The sequence below is a fragment of the Convolutriloba macropyga genome, chromosome 11, assembly GCF_964194025.1.
Source record: "Convolutriloba macropyga chromosome 11, txConMacr16.3, whole genome shotgun sequence".
Taxonomy (NCBI): Eukaryota; Metazoa; Xenacoelomorpha; order Acoela; family Convolutidae; genus Convolutriloba; species Convolutriloba macropyga.
The window spans coordinates 45021705-45043488 of NC_134478.1; the positions used below are offsets into that span (position 1 = coordinate 45021705).

At 35.3% G+C, this 21784-nt stretch overlaps 1 protein-coding gene across 1 annotated transcript; it reads right to left on the reverse strand.

Annotated features, from left to right (window-relative positions):
• Positions 1 to 3014: 3014 nt before the first annotated feature.
• Positions 3015 to 21491, reverse strand: LOC142349575 (circularly permutated Ras protein 1-like). Its single transcript, XM_075401227.1, has 14 exons — positions 21049 to 21491; positions 19671 to 20170; positions 19011 to 19247; positions 18210 to 18461; positions 17352 to 17441; positions 14504 to 14658; positions 13861 to 14052; positions 13221 to 13412; positions 12634 to 12749; positions 12101 to 12355; positions 10892 to 11012; positions 7646 to 7757; positions 7087 to 7167; positions 3015 to 3302 (listed from the first exon to the last, which is right to left on the reverse strand). The coding sequence occupies exons 1-14, from the start codon at positions 21137 to 21139 to the stop codon at positions 3198 to 3200; spliced, it is 2499 nt and encodes an 832-aa protein (XP_075257342.1). The 5' UTR covers positions 21140 to 21491; the 3' UTR covers positions 3015 to 3197.
• Positions 21492 to 21784: the final 293 nt, after the last annotated feature.

Sequence of the window (21784 nt, forward strand, 5' to 3'; positions counted from 1 at the left end):
ATATATATATATATATATATATATATATATTTATATATATATTTATATATATATATATATATATATATATATATATATTTATATATACTTTCAAATTTGTCGCTACTGTGTGCAGCTGGCTTCTTCTTTCAAAAGTTTTTCAGCTAATTAATAATTGGGGCTGTCGTACACAATCAAATTTGTGTACTCGATTCGCAATCCAAATCGCTGCCAGATTTTCTGTTGTGCTTTCTTACGCAGCGATTGCACTTAACACAATTTTATAATTGAATTCGCTCAGCGAATTTGATTCGCAAAATTTTGTAATCTTTCACTTGTCTACTTTACTTGATAAGTTGATACGATTGTCAAATAATAAGTTAAATTTGGCAACTGATCGCGAGATGCAAAATGAAAAGTGCGAAAGTAAGCTGAAAATGAGTCGGTAAAAGTCACAACACACATGAACAATAAATTTCCCGATGCGGTAAAGAGGGCAACAGACTAACATATGAATTAGTGAGGGTATTAGGTGAACTTAACATAACTTCTATTACATGTCCATCAAGTTTAGGTAGAATAAATAAATAAGTACATCGTATAAGAATTTTGCTGCACTAGATTAAAATGACAATGTACAACAAGGGCAAAAATATTCAGTTTTTTTGTTCTCCCAGAAGAGAGTTTGCGGTGAAATTTTGCGTTGGAAAAACTGAGAAAAAACAAAAGAGGCGTTATTAACAATTGAGATTACATTTTTTGGGCCCAAAAGATAGTAACTGAAGAACGTCAACTTAGAAGCAGTAACTTAGGAACAACCTTTATGGGCCAAAAGAACTTTGACGTGACAGCCGCAGTTGCCTCATTAATTTAGAGGAGGGTGACTCACAAATCTTAACAATCAGGAGCGAAGATTCAATAAATAACTTTAGGTTTCAATATAGATTTGGTGTATTTTTGATGCAAACGGCCTTTTACATGTAGCTAAAAAGTTGGATTGCATTAACGGTGTCAAATTTTGACTCGATCTATCGAATCCAAAAATTTGTACGCCTACTTTTCTGATGCTCTAAACAAACGCGTTGGCCGTTCTGTCAGATTTGGAAGATATGTTCTGTTTCAATTAAAACGTACTTATTACAAAAAAAACTGAAGTTATTCTTGCACATATTGAAGCTGAACATATAACCGACCTTGTATCAGCGTACTTAAATCTACACGGATATTTAAATTTTCACACTCATAACGACTATAGATTACAAAACTGCTCGTTGTAGGAGATTTTAAGTTCAAGTATTGGTACTCGTGCTGGAGACCAAATAAATTGCTGTTTTCAGATCGGGACAGTTTTTGATCAAAAAAGTTTGCTGAATGAAGAAGCTGGGTACAGCAATTGTTTCTGGCGTTTTTTTTGCGCGCAAAACTTTTTCATTCTATAAAGACGTTCTTGCGGTCGTATTTTCCTGAAGGTGTACTGTAGCAGTGCTACATACAATACAAAACTCAATCATTTTTAGTGCTATCTGATGCTATCCTACTGTGCTATTGCTGTAGTCTATGTCGACATAGTGAATCAACTAATCACATTATGCCAGCTGCCAAAAAGTATAAACCACCACTATAAAAAGCAGTGAATTTGTAGTTGAAGCACTTTGTCCAACTCTGCGAGGATTCAATCCACTGGCTGGCGATTCAAGCCCAGCAGCAGAGGAATAGCCGCCAACAACAACAAGCTCAGCTGAGCGCGGCGGCTAAATGCTTAGCGATATAGCTCGAGCAGTAAGAGCTAATGCTTAGCTTATTTCCTCACATTAGTAGTACATACAATTATGCGCTATGATAGATAGTGATGACTGTAACTAAGTACGTATTTCCAATTCAACATCTCATTATTCACACACATTTTTCTTACTCTAAAATCTGGTGCGGCGCCGAGCAGCAAAAAATTCACACCTTAAGAATGTGAGACTATCTTCTTTCGTTCACTGTTATCACTATTTTCTTTTTCTTTTTGTCCCCGGTGGGATGAATTTTTTGCTTTGTTTTTGTTGTTATCAATTGTTATTATTCTGATTTCGGACTGCGATGTTCAATTTATTTGTCAGTTACATTCGTTTAATATTGAAAACGCCAAAAAGAGCTTTGCCTTTATTTGTTTGCCTAAAATGGCTTTTTGGAGAGGCAGATTTTGCCCACACATTGGTACCAGAAGTTTATTGAATTATTGCCGTAGCAGATGTGTCAACAAAACACAATAACTGAATGCAACGAAGCAATACAAGAAGGGAAAGAGATTCGGATCAACCAGAGAAGAAGTCATATTCACAAACTGAAAAAAACTTTTCAATCTCCTTAAAACTGGGGTGAGATGTAGCAGTGCTACATACAATACAAAACTCAATCATTTTTAGTGCTATCTGATGCTATCCTACTGTGCTTTTGCTGTAGTCTATGTCGACATAGTGAATCAACTAATCACATTATGCCAGCTGGCAAAAAGTATAAACCACCACTATAAAAAGCAGTGAATTTGTAGTTGAAGCACTTTGTCCAACTCTGCGAGGTTTCAATCCACTGGCTGGCGATTCAAGCCCAGCAGCAGAGGAATAGCCGCCAACAACAACAAGCTCAGCTGAGCGCGGCGGCTAAATGCTTAGCGATATAGCTCGAGCAGTAAGAGCTAATGCTTAGCTTATTTCCTCACATTAGTAGTACATACAATTATGCGCTATGATAGATAGTGATGACTGTAACTAAGTACGTATTTCCAATTCAACATCTCATTATTCACACACATTTTTCTTACTCTAAAAGTACAGATACACATGTTTGTGTTTTGCGTATAATTGTTCAGCTCGTTTCTAACTTGGCACTGTGCACAAATATTATTTATACTTTATCCAGATTTGTTTATTGGAAAAAGATATTGTCATTTACTATGTCACCATATAATGTAATACGATAAATGAACATTAGCCTAAGAAGACATATGAGACTCAAATTGCTTGAAAAGTTTATCCTGAGTGCAAAACAAATAAGTTTACCAAATTTATTATATTTTAACATGCTACAACTCTCATCGTGCAATCTAAACATAATACACACAAAATGAATCATTTTCACGTAGTGATTTTGTTTCTAAGGGTACAGAACTAAACTCTATCATCCGAAATCTTGACACAAATACTTGGAATAAAACTTGTTTGCTTGTTGTTTGTTCATTTCTTGCGAGACAACAAGCTGGCCTTTGTCATTTTGGAGTTCTGGAACATTACATTGGCGGACGAGTCTGCCTGGCTTCGCATTCTCAACTGCTTCTTTTTCTGAAACAAAAAAACATTCATATTTGTATTTTTTCCTTCATCGTACAAAACTTTGTTTCATCGTTATATTACGAAGGCGGCGATTCTAAATACAGTTCAAGAAAAGGGTTCGTAAACAGAACGAAGGGTTTTATGTCTATTTTCGTCGTTCGAAACGAGTTTTTAGCACAATGTACCCAAAATATCCAAAAGCAACCCGTGATACTTTCTTTAAACGATATTTATTAATTTTGAATTTCCGGAAAAATTAATGTTTTTAGACATTATCTACACTATGGTGCCAATAAGCTAGCTACGTACAGCAGTTTGTGGTCGTTGAGCGTTTCCACAAAAGAATTTTAAAAAAACAAGGCGGCTCGGTAATTTGCAATGGCACATAAGGTTCCGACCCCGCCCATCCACAATTTTGGCATAATTGTCTACCAAATGAGGAACAGATAGAAAAACCCAAAAATTATTTTTTGCGAATCCCAAAAGAGCCCAAGTCTTTTTCAAAAAATTCTGTACGAACGATAAGATAACCTCCAAAACAAATAACTCAGTGGAGTAAAAATTGATGCATTAGATTGCTGTAATATGTCAATATTAAGAAAGCGAGTCAAAACGAACAGCAAAATCAAACAACAACAACAACAAACATTAATTACATCAAAAAATTTATGTCCCTCTTAAAAACTAAATTTAAAAACAAAGTCAACATACCGTCAGATAAACCTGAAACTAAACAAAAATAACTTATAAATCACCAGAAAACATATGCGACCAGTCCATAAAAAGGTTTGGTAACAATTATACAAAAAAGAACAAAAACAGAAAAGTAAAAAAAATTAACTTATTTTTTTGAAACAATTAACTTCAAAGTAATAAATACCATTAGGAATAAATTAATATTACCACAAATTTGCGATTACCACTGCTTCTATAGAAGGGCATTAGGACCTGACCTTATTCATTTTTTAGAGCGGCTAAAAAGAACAACAAAGAACAAACAAAATTTCAATTGAAACTTGCCAGAAAACGCTGTCAAAACCGTCAAGCCAAATTTTGGCACTCAAAATATATTTGATTGCGCCTTCTTCAAACAGCTATAATGTAGTACGTGGCCATTTATTAGTCAGACTAGGTAACAAGAAGACAAAAAAGCGAAGTGCTAAAGTATGTAATACTTTAAATTTTTTTTTCGAAACAAAATTACATTCAATGTCATGAAAGGCATTAATTACAAAAAGAGCTATTTAAATATCGTCGTTTTTTCATGAAAAGGAAACCCTCGAGACCTGTAATTATCCAGAATATTTCTTGCATCTACAAAAAGAACGTCAAATATGACAAAAATCAAATTAATATAATTTTTTTTGTGAAAAAGCGGTGCCGAAGCCAGTAAGGTCATAACGAAATCTTAAAAAAAAAGATTTTGGGACACCAATCCCTTTTATTCCCTTGACACCCATAATGTCATATTTGACCTGTAATCAACTAACGAGATTAGGTAACAAAAAGAAACATAAAAAGAACAAAATTGCGAAGTTAAAAAAGTTTTTTTTTAATTTTGGAAAACGATGGGTTTGAAAGTCATAAAAGCCATCAGCTATCTGCTAATATCAGAATATCGGTTTTTCTATTCTTCCATGAAAAGCCAATGAAAGCTATCACTATACAGGAAATTTCATACGACCGAAACGACAAAGTATAAATGACAGTTAAGACAAAATTAAAAAATTCAATTGATTTCTTCAAGAAAGAGGCGTCGAGGCCATTTAAACGATGATTTATATCTTTCAGGATTTTAATATGTTCAATTGTGCTTTAATTTGAATGCTAATAAGGTGACATGAGAACTGTCAATAATGTGATAATGTGACAAACTTAGAAAACGTGAAAAACTGGCAAATATCAAAACAAACAAAAATCTAAAATCTTGTAGTATCAAAGCCAGAAAACAATAATTTCAGTCTTAAAACTGCAACTGAGAATAAATGTTAACTCAGTAGAAAGAAGAAGCAGTCTTTTTTTGCTGACACTAAGCTGGAAGTTGAACAAATTAAGAAAAAAAATAGAGGAAAAGTTAATTAAGCCATTATTTATTGAAAAGTCAATTATTTTTAAAAAAGAAACGACCATAAACTTTCAATTAAAAAACTAAATGCATTAGCCTGGAGCTGTTTAGCAAGCGAATTGGTTGGACCTATCACTCCTGAGCTTTGATTTGATGTGTTCTGTTCTTTATTATTAAAAAAAAGTCTTTTTTTTTTTTTAAAAAAAGACCGACTGATTACAACCCGATTTTTTTGGATTGTAACAGTCCAAGAATGGCCCAAAACTACCCCTGTTAATACTTATTGTCCGTTAAGAACAATCGATTTTTCGAATGTTGTAGATATAGATAATTTCTGAGTTGAAACTCAAAATAAATTTTGCATTTTTGATAATCAACGAGTAAAGTTAGCAAAAAACGGCAAAGTTTTAACTACAAGGCACTCTCTGCGGACTCTGAAGTAGAAATAGCACCCCTCTGAGTCTACAAAGATTGTATGAGTGTTGTTTGTGGGTGTACTGTAGGCAAATTTAATCAAAGTGGACTAAAGTAGCTTATTTCGTGCTGTTGTTGATGAAAAAGGCTAAATTTTGAAATGTTTATCCAGATTTTTTGACAAAAAAAAATTAAATCAAAACAATCAAAAATGCTTTTTCGTCTTCAAAAATAAAATCAACGACACTATTCTTAAAAATTATAACAAATTTTAGCAAAATTGACGAAAATTTAGGCAAAAATTCCGGAAAATGTGAATAAAAACAATGTGAATTCACTCTTCTTTTCTCAGAAGTTTAAGCCTCGATAACTCCCTGTAGAAAACGAAAATTTAAAAAATCTTTTTAATTCCATATTCTACGCTGGACGAGCTTTCTAATGATACCAGTCTCAACTCTCTACGATGAATATATCGAGCGGCGAAAATTCACGGAACAAAAAAAACCCAGTTGAGTATATAGTTCCTCCCCCCTCAAGAGGGTCGGAACAATGAGATGGGACAAGTTATCACTTATGTTTTTGGGGGTAAAAGCCGATCCAATGGGCGGACCCTGTTTGTTAGATAATCAAACAAGCTTAAATATTTTAGTTTACTCAGAAAATTGAAAAATTACGAAAAAAGGCATTTATGAAACCTTATTGTTCAACAAGAAGATGCTCGTGTGCATTTATACATAAATCAAAGAGTGTCATAAATTTGTGCGAAAAAAGGAGGGGACGGTGCTGGAATGGTCCGCAAATAGCCCCAATCTGAATCCAATTGAACATTTATGGTCAATTGCGAAGTAGCGAATACAAAAACAGACAATTCTTTTGGAAATTTTGGACACAGAAGTGTCGGAAATTTGAATCAGCTTTCCTAAGAAATTTATCTGAAAACTTTATAAACTATCTGCTTTATAAACTATAAACTATCAACGCGGTTAGCTTTCCTAAGAAATTTGTCTGAAAACTTTATAAACTATCTGCTTTATAAACTATAAACTATCAACGCGGTTAGCTTTCCTAAGAAATTTGTCTGAAAACTTTAAACTATCTGCTAGATAATAAAATAGCTGAGACTCAAAAATAGCTGAGGCTCAAAGACTGAGTGGAACACAAAATGTTGCATTATTTGATTGTGACGCCCTTAAAAAGTTTTTCAGTTGAACGTACCTTTTTGGTACATTGATAGCGGGTGTTTTGATACCAGAAAGCATCAAATTTAAGATTATTACAAACATTGGTATCTAAGAAATAAGAAACTGTACGTACTTGTCTAGCTGCTTGTTTCTTGCTTTCGTCATCAGAATCATCACTGCAAGACAGATTTCCACCGAACAAGGTGATCTCTTGCTAAAATAGAATTCTTTTTGTTTTCTCTTTTTTTTTCTAAACAGGTCAATGATTTAGAACTGTTCTCCTGACCTCTGTATCAAATATAGCAAATTGTAACTGCTTTATTCGACTCTTCACACTTGCGAAAGATATGTAGTAATTGTAACATGGTTTGAAAACGCACATTTGTTCATTTGCTCCTAAATCCCAAAACCCAAAAATCACCTTAGTGGAAAAAAACCATTTCATTTCATGCATGAGTGTCATAGCATATCGTAGGTACCCAGTTTCTTTAAAATAGAATGTTTGAGTCTATCCCATTTTTCCCAATCGCCCTCCCTAAGCTTATTGGTCATAAATCTTGCATTTCATAGCCCCCCCCCCCTCTTACCGTAAATATATCATAGTGGGGGGCTATAGTTTTTTGGTGGTGAGTATGGTTAGGAGGCACACAATGGGAAAACGCGAATGTCTTAAATCGTGTTTGAATTGGTACCTGTTGCTGTTGATGAAGATCAACGCGGTACATGTCAAGTTCTTCATTGCAGTTGGAGAGAGCGGCTGTTTCTGCGGCCGAATAGTTGTAGGACGCTCCACGCTTCTGTTGCCTAAATCGAACATTTCTAAACTTGAATAGATATAATTTTTCAATTTTGTTTAAAAGTTTTTGAATGGAGATGCAAGAAGCATTTGCCAGTCTCATATCCAATTTTTGGATCAAATTTAACATCTTTCCGGCAACTGCTCGAGTAATATTTGATATCGTTTTTTAAATTTTCTGCACGCTAAATAGAGTTCAAGTAAATTTACTTTACCTGAGTTAAGGTAAAAGTTACATAAACTTCACCTGGCAAAATTTGAGAAAGCCTGTATATTAATAAACTATGCTGTCACAGACTAAACAATTGAATCAATTGGCGTTCGAAATCCTAACGTTCGATCTTTTAAAGCTGTCAAACTCACCCAGAATGCTCAATTTGAAAGATATGGAAAAAATTAACGGCATTAGGAAAAATCATTTTTATTGTATTTTGAAAAATATGTGGTAAATATATAAAACAACTAAAAATGAGAAGGAAACCTACTACTTCATCTACTAAAATCAAACTGAATTATTTGTGAGTAAATTTTGCCATGGAAAATAGTTTTCTCTTTACAAATATCAAACAATACTCAAAACAATGATAGAAAAAACTGCTCATTGAATAGAATCAGTAAAATGTTACGAAATGATTTGCAGCAAATTTGCAAGAAAAACAATTGAATGCTAAAAGTTGCACAAAATTCCTTTCTTTTCGCGAGTAAATTTCAAATTGCAAAAATTAATTCACGAATCATTTATCCCCAACTATTTAATCCTTTAATTTGTTTTAGTTATTTATTACCAATTATCAACTTTTTTAGTAAGTTTATCAAAAACTTTTTCGATGAAAGCTAATGGTTATATAGACGTTTTTAAAATTTTGGTTTAAAAATATTGGTTGATTTTTGAATTTCGCCTTTTTATTGCTACTTTTTGTCAACTTAGTCTCATTAAAATAAAATCCCATCAGCTTTATAGTAATGGAAAAGTAATTTTGTGTAGTTAAGGTTTTCTCTGATTGTATTTTGATGTTGTTACTAGGTTCTTTTAAGCTTAGATGTTAAATTTTTGCCGAAAAAATGTTCTCTTTTTCTTTTGCTCATTTTGTTGTTTATTTTTTTCTCCATAATCTTGTTAATGGTGTGAGATCTCATGTGCGCTGTAATCAGGCATGACATTATGTAATTCAGTAGTTTGCGTGACGATTTTTTTAAACTCAAAGATCTATTTTTGAATATCTCTTCATTTGGCTGACAGTTGTTTCAAAGATGTAGATGAGCGCGGGTGAGAACATCATGTGCGAACTCATATTAACGAGCCTCCTTGTATTATTTATTATCAATTAAACAGAGGTGGTAAAAAATTCCACTGCATCAAAATGTGCAAAACATTCCCACTCTATAAATTCCAAATCAAAAGAACAATTATTATTTTTTAAATTTGAGATCCAAAGTATCGTAAAAGCCTCCTTGACACTAAAAACCGTTTTTTCGCGGAGCAATAGTCTCTCTTTCATTGTTGAAGCTATAGTTTTGCTGAAACACGCCATGACGAGCCAATATCATGAACAGGCATTTATATTAGACTTCTGTTCACCGTTTACCATAAAAACTTTGCACAAACAAGAGAAAAGAGGTAACAATAAAGAAAAAGAGTTGCTGATTCAATTCTCCTAAAAATAAGAAATTAAGTTTTAAGTTTTTTCTGCAATAAATGAATCAATTTCAAAAAGTATTTTTTATCTGCTTGATGAAATACCTTTTACTAAGGGTGTCCAAATGACAGAACTAACTTGCAACTATTCAGATTCTTTATGTGACAAATTTGCACCCCATCTCCTATGTTTTACAAAAGATATCCGGCACGCAATTCGCTATTATTGTAACACAAATGTTTGCTTTTCGAAAAAATTGAACGCGAAGTGACTGATGAGAGTAGTGAGCTTTTCAGTACGTGCTGCAAAAATTTTTGCAGTATGACCATTTGGGACAATTAACTCTGGTGTTTTTAGATACATGCTATTATAATTTTAACCATAACTGAAACAACCATTTTTTGGTAAAGAAAAACTTTTCCGTTCAAACCGTTGTTGATTTAGTTTTTTATGAAAAGGTTTTCTCTTCAGTAATTTTATACTTTTCCGATCTTCTGAGTTCTAAAGTGAAACTTTGGCGATACAAGTCGCTGAAGTGTATAACTTATATAAGGGCCTCTTCTCTTGTGGCATTGTTGACAACTCCGATTCTCTTTCCAGAAAACTTTTTTTAATAAATCTTTTGAAAACCTAATTAAGTGGTTATATCAAACCAAAAAAAAAATCATCGTCAACTCGTAAAGTTTTTTTTCAATTAATTTCGGCTCTTTAGTAGTTTTAAACGTTCCGCAGTTTTTGCTCTCCTTCTCTTTTTTCTATATTCGGTTACTGCAACTTCTATCTTCTTATTGTTTACGCTGTTTTGAGGGCGCACTGCTGCTTCTTTGGTCACATTGTAAAAATTGTGACAATTATGAGGTTTTTTATATCGGCTTTATGAGAATTCAGAAACAAATAATCTCTCTCAGTTGCCCAGGACCAGGAATGTGCAGTAAAAACTGCCCAAATTTTATGCAATCATTGCTGTGAATGCTTACAAAGTTATGATGAAAGTTGGTGAAAAATTTTCACCGCTAATTATAGTTCTTAAAAAAATTTCAGCGCTAAACTACACGTTTTCTTTATAATTTTTCAGTTTCCACAATTATCTATTAAATTAATGCAAGAGATTGTGTGAAAAAAATCACTGCATTCGCCGCGTTCAATACAAAAATTAGTTGTACTTTTTCAATACTACCAATGATTGTATTCTAATACCAGATAAATGCAAAAAAACTACTATAGGTGAGGTAAAATAAGTTGTATCTATGAGAGAGGGGTTTCAGGGTGGGATGAAGGAGTCTATTTTTGCAAGAAATGCATTGAATTCGGTTTTAAAAAAATTTTCCCCTAAATTCACCGCAATTCTTACAAAAATAAAATAACTTCACCGCAATCTACTCTAAAATATCACATCCATTAAATTTCCTTTTTCACCACAGTTCATTGTAATTCATGTATTTTCAGTTGACTACTCGAACTGGGTGGTATGTGAGTGGTGTTTATGGTAATATCAGGTGACTTACAAGTTGGAGAACCAGTTTTGTTTGGATACTGCTGCCTTCTTGGCCTTAGTGTACTCTCGCTCCTTAGAAATGGCAGCTGTAGACTGCACTGCGTGTGCTCCCATCAACGCCAAATCAGCATCTAAAAATAATTGAGGTTGTGGCTTCAAAAGAAAGAAGATCTTTGAGAAAAATTAAGCATCTCTTCTGTCTGTTAGTGGGGTAAGACGAAAACTTTTAAGACCCCACCCCTAGGGGAAACGCGATCTGTTTTGTCGTAGTGTAGCATGATGTATAATAATATAATAATTGCAACGCCCATGGATTCATAAAGGTCATGCAGTGTGAGGAGGGAGGGGGGGGGGGGTCAAAATAGATCACGAAATTTCAACCATTCATAGGTGCTTATATTTGCTCCTCTTAAAAAGCTGAATTCATTTCCAGAGATGCTGTTTCGTGGCGGTGCACCCCGGGCCGAATGTCCTCCCTAAAGTCCTCTCAATTTTTGGGGGTGGTAATTTGTCTATGGGATGAATTGATGTAAAAATTTGGGGGTAACAGAATAATTAACCCCAGACTCTTACTTCATTTTACCCTCGTTGGCAGACCAAAAAGATGTCAGAGTGGGGGGTTAAATCGTCCATTACCCCTCCTCACTCTTACATCATTTTACCCCCCCCCCCCCTGGCAGCCCAAAAAGAAGTCAGAGTATTGAGCTGCATTTGCTACAAAATCCTCCCATTGCAGCCCACTTTCACATCTTTTTGGGCGGAAAAATTCGACCCGGGACTTATTCAAAAAAATACACTACGGAACAAAAAAGTTACGTTCAGCAATTCATAAAAAGAGGAGTGAAATTTTTATTTCTTAAAACATTTCATTCTCGTTTTCTATCGGTGATAAGATATGGTTAAACCGATTTGTTTGTTTACTGTTTGCAAAGTTGGGGAAAATAAAAAACTTTCGCAGATGTCGAAGTTGTATCAAAATTATACAAACCTTCTGCTAGAGGTAAAAAGTTAAAGGCGAAATGACGCCTCACTAGATAACCGATTTGAGCTCAATAATGTTTTTTTGTTTTGTTCAGGCGTACGAAACTTTTTGGTGCCATAGCGTAAATGTGCGGCGCTACAATAAAAAAACCATTAGAATTTGTTTATGAAGTTTAAATAAATTGACCGCAAATTGATAAATTCAAAAAAGACGTTTTTCAAAATAATTGGAACTAACCTTTCTCAGCAACTTCTCTTTCTTTAGTGCAGGGTAACTTAGTTGTGATCACTCTGCTCAACTGGGCCTTGTGTTTGTTCACGTATGATATCTGCAGCTGGAACGGAAGTTCAGTCGGGCTATCGGGTTCACTATCTTTGGACTCTTCTTTCTTCACGGAGGGCTCGTCATTGTTGTTGCTGTTGTCGTCAGCATTTTCAGAACTGCCAGCTGACGAAGTCGGTTGTTGATTGTCTACATTTGGGGCGGGGCTTTCTAAAATTCAATAAATAAGGTCACATACCTATATGTTTGGGTTAATTAGGATGCAACGAAATATTGAAAATGATTCGACATCTTTGAATTATAATGCCTGTTAAGGCTAGACCGTCGCAGTTTTGCAGCAAAACAAAGTTCAAAAAATTGACGTCTCCTCCCTTCCAAATCAGTTATCAAACGAAATCGTTCGCAACTCATTTTAACAACGCATATAGTTAGTTTTGATAAATTAGAAATATATATTATAAATTGATTTGAATCTTAACTTTTCTAACCTTTTGGTTTGAATCCGAATTCGAAGAAGTTCTCAGTCTCGCTTGTGACATTGCCGATGTTGAGTTTGTAGGAAGATTTGGATTTATCATTGGGGCTCAATGGATCTCGGACATACCTGAAAAACATAACTTCAGCATCTGTTACATTTTACATTCAAGAAAGCATTAATCAAAATGTGAGTATTTCTTTGTTTTAATGATGAGTGAGGGTTAACGTTTGTCGCATTAACATTTCCTTTGAAGTACTGCTTGTCTTCTTTGAGGTACTGATCACGGGGGTGGGGTTGAAGCGTAAAGTGAACAAAAGATTTCAGCTGATAAAAGTTTTCACTACAATTCGTTAAACCTCGACCCGGGCGGGAAGTTAATTGGTCAGTCGAGGATTTTTTAAATCTTGTAAGCTCTTTCTAGTTTTCAATGGATCATATATAATCACACTGAGATGAATATTGAAGGTTCTCATAAGAACAGTTAATATTCATCGCAGTGCGGTTGGTTATATATGATCTAGTGAAACCTCGAAAGACCTTGCAAGTTGAAAATCCTCACAAAAGAATCTTGGATGTTATACTGTGTTGAATACGTACAGTGAACTGTGCAATACAAGTGTGATTTCCACTTTGGATCCGACAATTTTCTTCGAGATAATTCCAGAATATTCTGAGCCCAAATCTGTGGGACTGACTATGTTCACTGATCCATTGGTAGCATCCGCCACTTTACCGAGTGCTGTCAATCGGCAATCTGCGCCTTCGATCGAAAGAACTGATACACTCACACTAAAACATGTTCAACTGCTGAAATGCCAATTAATAGTTGTCATGTCCTACAATTCAAGACGGATGCCTGAAGCCGAATTTAAAATAAGCCGACAAAGTAATGACATTTTCGGGGCTCAGCAAGAGTGCCTTCCTTTTATAAAAACTTCCCCAGCTTTATGGAGCTATGATTCGACCCGAACTTGTAAAATAGTTATGAGAATTTTTCAAGAATTTAATAAATTCGAAAATGTACATTTTGAATTTTGAAATTGCTATGCAGATACTTTGATCGATCTCATGACAAATTTAAATAATTAATTGAGATTTAAAACTTGCAAGCATTTTGTTACCCGAATAAATTTTCTAACACTACCTTTAAAGATCTTAGTTTCAAATTTATGAAATTTCTATCGCTATTGTGATGGACTATTTTTTTAAAAAATAAACTGCAATCGTGACGTCATACCCGAACTCATTGGCATATTCAGAGACATAGTCGTAGAAATCGTCACTTGGCTGGTCCGAGTTGAGGCTTCCGATTCCAACGTTGGCCATTCCGTCAGTGCAGATGACCACTTTGCTCTGGTTCTGTTTGCCAGCTATCGCCACTGACATCAAAAGGGCGGGGCCTAGGGCTGTCATTGACTGGGGGTACATTCTGAAATTGTTAATTTTCAGGGTATGAATAAGCTTAGATGGCCAAACGGAACTGTATGAAAGCTAGTAGGACAGTAGCCAAAAATTCACCAGAGAATGTGTTGCGTAGTCATCTTTCATCAAAAAAGCTACCATCAGCGTTGGTTCTTACCATTTATGGAAAACAGATGTTAAATATGTTGAAATAATGCACTCTTCATTAAATTCTGAGAAATGAAGCCTTGATCCCAACAATCAACTTCAACTGACTCGTAAATCATTAGTTAACGGACAAAGTTCAGAACGACTAAGTTTCCAGCAATGATTGAATTGGGTAAAAAAAACGAACACAGATATAAATTATAATTTACATGAAAACAGTCCGGTGTTAAAAATATCTGTTCATGCTAATCAATTTCTGACTATGAAAGTGACACTCGTAGGCGTATGGGGTACTTTAAACACGTACTCACCCCGATATGGCTCTTTTGAGTCGCTCTGAGCTCTCTTTGACTGGTCCTGGTAACTTGCATGAAGTTCCCGTTCTCTGAATCATCTGCTTGTCATTTTCGTGTCTCCTGTTGAGATCCTGCTTCTTACCACTCGTACCATCCGCCAAGTAGATAACCTGTAGATATGCAATATGATTTCAAGGATGACGTCTTAACTAATAGGCATACCAAAATGCAGTACTTTCAACGAATCTGATTGGTCGAGACATGTATAGCACTGTGACTTTGTGCGTTCACTTAACCTAAATTAAATATAGACTAATTGTAGATGATATGTTCTACCGAGCATGGCAAAGCCTCGGGCCATGGCAGTACCTCAGTCCCGTTGGACTTGGTATGACTCTATCACAACTGAACATGAGATCAGTCTCCCAGGAAAAAAATTTCCCCTTCGGCTCAACGCAATTTCTCAGCATGTTTATGCTAATGTGCATATCATATTTTATAACATGGGAAATTTGTTGTCCGCATCATGGAGCAATAAGCCAATGAGAAAACTGTATTGATATTTTCTCAATTCTGATTGCCCAGCAATAAATATATATTTTCATGTGCCACCAATTTTACTAGTGCCGGTTTGAAACATAAGAACTGCCAATTTTTGTTAGTACAGGTTTGAAGCATATTTGATTACATATATAATTAATTCAGCCAATTTTGGAATATACCTCATTATTTGGCAAACCCCAGTGATTTTGGAACTTTTATCGTGTAATATCTGATGAGATGCTGATCAAAAACCATTATGGTGTAAGATCTTACTTGGTTTTACACGAAAAATATTCTGCCCTACTTGACCATTAATCGTGTAAGATCTGATAATATACTTATCAGATCTTAGAGGATAATAATTCAATTTTACTGAGTTACTATCTTATAAGATCTGATAAGTATCTTATCAGGTCTTACTCGACAAAAGTTCACGTAAGGCAGAATTTTTATCGTGTAAGATCTGATATGACAAGTTTTAATGATTTAAATACTGCCGTATAATTTAGTCAAGTTCCTATGAAAGTAAAAAATAACCGGTCAAAGAACCAATTATGAAACGAAAATCGCTTGTTGTGTCTATTTTGGTGGCAGTTTCATTCTGTGTCTCAACTAGGTATTATGTCTCAAATTAGCAGTCCACGATAGATTTGGTCCTTAAGAAAATTTTTCAGTCTAGTTTGATATTCACCGCTTCAGAAAACGCCCCGTTACTCGAATAACCGTTTTCACAATATCTTATGAGTCTCAAAAGACAACATAAGCTAATTTTCTCTTTGATGATCCGAAATTTAAGTGTTGCTTGCTGTAGTTTTTTTGGCTACTGCTTGAAAGCGACTATGAATCGTTTTAATATGAAGAACATGCCATACTTAATTTTTTTATCATAAAAGATCTGATGAAATTCTTGTCAGAAAGATGAGTCATAGCTTTCCAAATGATGATATTACAAGATCTTACAGGATTCTTATAAGATCTTACACGATGAACTTTTTTGTCAAGCAGAATTCTCATCAATTTTATGGGGCGAAATTTTTATCTTCTAGTTATCTGACAAAAATGAAATTTTTTCGTGTAAGATGTTATCAGACCTGATAAAATTTTTTTAATCGTGTACGACCGACCTGATATATCGTCTTACAAAGTTTTAGTCAGGCGACGCATAATCTTATAAGTAATTGTAAGACATTTTTGTGAGAAATTTTTAAGATCTTACACGATAAAAATTCTCAAATGTCCGGGAAATAGTTGTTTTAGCTGCGCTAGTGGAAATGACTAACGTGCCAAAAATTAGAACTTTCTGATCAACAAAAGAAGAAAAACATATAATTCTTCTTACCGATTAGCTAAACGCTGAATAATCTACTCGCAATTATTTTTATGTATTAAGATACGATGTGCAAATTACTTCAATTATATTTAGAAGTTGGGCCACGCCTACCAAAAATTTTTTGTATGCTTTCTAATCACACGATTGGTTGTAATAGTTCGTAATAATTCATATGAAGGCCCATGGGCCGCTAAGGCTTAACAGTGGCTTCAAACGCATGGCCAAAAGCATTAATTTTCTTTTAAAAAAAGTAAGCTTTTTTCAGTTTCCGCTAAGTGAGTGCATGATATGAGAGTGCTGGCAACTTCTCAGCCAATCAAAATGGTTTAAAAGTCTGTATTTTGGCACGTCTGCCATTTGACATATGACATCTGCTTTTGCAGATCAATATTTTGTCACTGCTTTCCGCAGAAAAAGGTTTCAATGAGCCGACAGTTCACTTGAAGAGTTTCGATATTATTTACTCAAAACCAAATCTAGGTACCAAACTTTTAAAGTGATATACGAAAATGCTAATTTGTACATTGTCCGTTTAATCCGCAATTAGTAATGCGACTGAACTCCATGTTATTGTTTACCAATTAGGCTTTTCGTTCATTTCTGTCAATTTGGCACGCTTTTCAACTGCATCGCTGTAATAAGTGACAAGTGCGATTATTTTTATTCGCTAAAACGGCAATTTGCCATATAATGCCGTAGAAAGTGCAAAAAAGAAATGCTAAATTGGATCTAGTTGGCATTGAAGTTTCGATCTAATTCTTATGAAAATTTCGAACCCTAATTCGTATAAAAGTTCAGGTTTAATTTCAGTTACAAATTATGAGTTGTTGTATTAGCATGATACTAACGTAATAAAACCACATCTGCGTAAAAGGCGTTTCAACAGTTTTTCGCCCTAGACCCAAAAATAAATTGTACCAAATGCTAAGTATTGCATCCATAAATTTAGCGTCAAATACTTGTGAACAGATAAAATTGAAGTGGACTAACATCAGTGCAAAAAGAGACAACTCCCAGTTTGACATTGGGCTTATTCGTCTTCATGTCCTTCAGTCTCTGCAACAAGGCTGTCTTCGTCAGCTGAAAAACAAAACTTAATAAACTCTTGGATACAAAATGTTAAATTTTTCTGAGTTCGAAAAGCAAATGAGCACTATCGTGGCATTTAGTATCTGGGGCCAGTGTGAACACGAAATTTTTTCAAACATTTTTATGCCAGCTTTTAGGTTAAATTGACCGTTTTGATTGCAGTCTTCAAGCTGGGTAACAATAAAAGCGGAGATAATTATCCCTTCACAGATTTCAATATACACAATTAAAATATTTTTTCCCATTCGCCACAATCCGACCGTTAATATTAGAGAATATTCTGTGCTCTCTGTCTCTTGATATGATACTCCTTTCATTCCCCTCTTTTTCGTGAGAGTCAATTCAATAATCTCTTTTTTCATGTTCTACGTGTTCAGCTCTGCAGCTCTTGTTTCAGAACGTATAAATGATATATTTCAAGGTAATAAACGACAATATTTGGATAAAATCTATTGGATCATTGCAAATAAAATGCGATATAATAATAATGCATTTTTAACACAACTTTGCAATATCGTCATTTGATTTTTAGTTGCCAGCGAAGTACAGATAGGTCAATTAATAAAAGAAGGCACTTATTAACTAATGAGATTTTTGAAAATAGCCTTACCCAAGTTTCTCATCAACCTTCTCCAAATTTGAACGCAATTGGATTATTTTTAAAATATCTTAATGCCGACATGCGCCGACTCCCTCTTGGAATCGGGAAAGTCAATCGTTCCCGCACTGATTTCGATCAGCATGCAACTACCAACTTACATCAAGTCGAGAGAGGTACTGGTTCTTGGATTGACTCATGGGCTGCATGTTTTGTTGTCTCCTTCGTCCACTGTTACTCGTTAGCTGTTGTTGTCCGGGAGCAGCAGCTGTTCTTGGTCTTCGGCTGAACAGTCCAAAAAATGAAGATCTCTGATTGGTTGGAGAAGCGTTCACGGTGGAATCATCAACTGCCATGCCATCGCTTACGTCATCGCCGTCACTGTCAGAAGCAGCAGCATCATTAACTTGAGTCTAAACAAAAAAGATTTGTTAAACTGAACCAGACTAATGACAAATCTAGTAACAGAATTCATTTCAGGCTTTTTTTATCGTATTTATTTACAGAGATGTAAAATTGAACGTTCAGTGGTTTCTCTGAAAACATTTTTACGAGAACGTAGAAAAATGTCACAATAATCACCCCGGACGCGAATTTTTCGGAATAAATTCTTTCACTAACAAAACTTAATAGTTTTGGTATTACACAGGTTGGCGATGATATCAATTTCCTGGTAATCATTCAAGGACATTATGATTTCATGGTGGTCATACAAGGATCATTATGATTTTCTTGGTTATCTCCAAGGAAGGGATCGTATTAGGATGAAATATTCTATGATCTGTATGATATCATATATTATCTTTGTAAGACTATAAAGAATGTTCCGCCCGCGTTGTCATTTTTGGTAAGCTTGTAAATAATAGAAAACAAAAAAGCAGGATGAGGAGAAACCATAATCTAACCCAGATTTAGAAATGATGAATTAAAATGTTATTTCCCTGGAAAAGTGGAAATGGTACCTTTTCACAGACAGTCGCTCCCATGGATCCAGAGATATCCAGTGTGAACAGAAGGACACTGTCATCAGTCAGATCCACTTTATCCTTTTTATCTTCTTCCCCCTCTTTCCCCGTTTTCTTCTCTTCCTCCTCCAGCTTCTCGTTCTCTGGCACGTACAGAATGTCTCCCTTTCGAGGGTTCTTGGCATCCGAGTCTGCGATTGTGTTCACGTATCCACAGAAGGAACACTTCCACATCTGAAAAGAAAATAATTCGTGAGTTTTTATAACAAAATTATTAAAAGGCTCCTAATTTCTACATTCGTCTGTTTCCAGAACCATCCCATATACTTTCACGGCAAAAATTCGGCCTGGCCAGCTGATAATGGTGAACATCATGACAGGTGCGTCAACATTAATGCAGATCTAAACTAAACAAAAGGCTCAAGTCAGTGAATTTGTGCCAGGACATAGTAAATTACTAAGTATCAACAAAGAACGTGCGATTGGGGGCTTCCAACAATATGCGCCCAATAAGATTGGTGGGGAAGCAGAAAACGGAAGGAGGCATGAACGGGAAAACAAGGGAGGAATTTTTTTTCTGGATGGAATGATAAAATGTTAAGCAGTGCGGATATAGCACTGGTAATAATTATTACTTCTCTGAAACAAGATACCAACCATTCCAGCGCCTTTCTCAGAGTTCAGATCGTTATACGTCTCTTCCAAGTTACTCATGAATGCCGGACACCCTCCGCACTTCTGGGGCAAAGCTGTACTTGTGAACACACTTTCTTCCAGACAACCAAACTTCACATTTATCACATTTGTGTCGGATTTCCTTGTTTTGGACTTCTTCTTGTTTGCCTTGTTTGAGGAAAACAAGGAAGAGGATGGCGCCGGGGGAGGAGGTGCCGCTGGAATGGAGGGGTCAAATGTAACCCGGTTTGAATTCCCACCCGCAGGAGGTGGAGGGGGTGGGGCAAACATTGACTGTTGTTGCTGTTGTTGTTGTAACTGCAGAGAGGGCGGTGGCGGTGCTTGGGGTACTGCTCCGGGGAATTGGTTTGAGGTAGAGTTGCCCAGTGTCAAACTGGCCATTGGAGGGGGTGATACATTCAGACCAGGCGGGGGTGGTGGTGGGGCGGGGGAAATTTGACTGAGGGGAATAGGAGCGGGCGCTAAAAAGATCAACGAAATGCTATCCAAAACTAACTTAATGATTAGGTTCAGCCTAAATTAAGTGCAACACTTTTTCGCCAACAAATTAATGAATAAACTGCACTTTTATAATCATGTTATGAAACTATTTCTAAAATTCTAATTTAAATGTCAAAATTGGGCACGTTTAATTGCAAATCTATTCTGGTTTTTCAGTAAGGCGCAAGTATAAATGCAAGTCTTGCAAGTCCAACTCTTGACCAAGACTTGGATAACCCTTGCAAGTTGACTCCCAAGTCAAAACCAAATTTTCGAAATTTTTCGATTGAAAGTTTTCGATTTGGAAAAAAAATTAAACGAGCCAAGAGTTTCAAGTCACCTTTCAGCCATTTTACCTTGGTCCTTCAAAACATACAAATTGATACTAAATGATAACAAACGGTACTAGATGATCACACAAGGTCACAAGGGGACATTTCTGGGCCGTTTTCAGCTGTTTTTGGGCAGTTTTATCATTTTGATGCAGTTTTCACATGATTGAACTGCCATTTTCCAACCGTGCATTTCAATCGTGAAACGAAGTGGCGCTGTTGCAGTCTCTCAGCTTACCCGGGGACAGATTGTTCGCAGTACAATGGCTGACCCGATTAGTAACCTCTATCGGTCCCAAAATTGACACAAAGGGGTCAGAGTGAAAACCACGATTGTGCAAAAGCTCTAATTTTGACAATTTCTTGGCGTTTTGGGCGTTTTCCGCACCTAATTTTAATTTTTTGAGACGTTCCGTAAACTTCTAAAGTCTGTCGAAAGTCTTCGCCAAGATGTATAAGTCTATATGATGTCAACCCGCGTAGAGATTGATCTATTAAAAATTGCTTCAAGTGAACAAATTACGTACCCTGGCCAATGTCCATAGCTTCCGCCTCATCATCGCTTTCGTTTGAAGAGTAACCTCCATAATCGTACGCAAAGTTAGACGCAAACTCCATTTTAGCTCTTTTCAGCTACACAGAAATACAGACCAAAAATTTAAACAGTTCAACAGAACTTCAAAGCTTTAATAATACGAAAAACTGAAAGAATGACCGCAGAGGCAAATTTTTTCAGCAACTGTTCAACACACGACCACAGAAGGAATCTGAACCAGCTTGATATATTGATTCTATTTAACAAACGAAAGCAAACTTGTCATTACGTTTCGTCACAATTTACGAGTAAAGTTTGACGTCAGAGTATATTTATCCTTCAAATATTAGCAAAAGATTCAGTAATTTAAACAAAACGTGGCATTTATTTGCAAAAATGAAAATATATAGTAAACTTTCGTTGTTGTTTATCAAACAAACTGAATAAATAACAACACAAAATTTAATATTGAACAATTTCTGTACCGTACAAGTTTTTTTTCCAGCAAAAAGCACAGCTTCAAAACAAAATTAAACGCAAAATCTTCAGGCAGAATTTTTTTTTTCAACTCGAATGTTCTGCATTTACATTTAAACTGCATATACAATTTGATAGCATGGTAAAATTGTGCTAGCGTTCAAAATTTGCTTTTTTTTCTTAAAATGGAAATGACGTTATCTTAGAATATTGTCTCGCTGGAAATATGCCTTCTTTATTTAGCATGACGC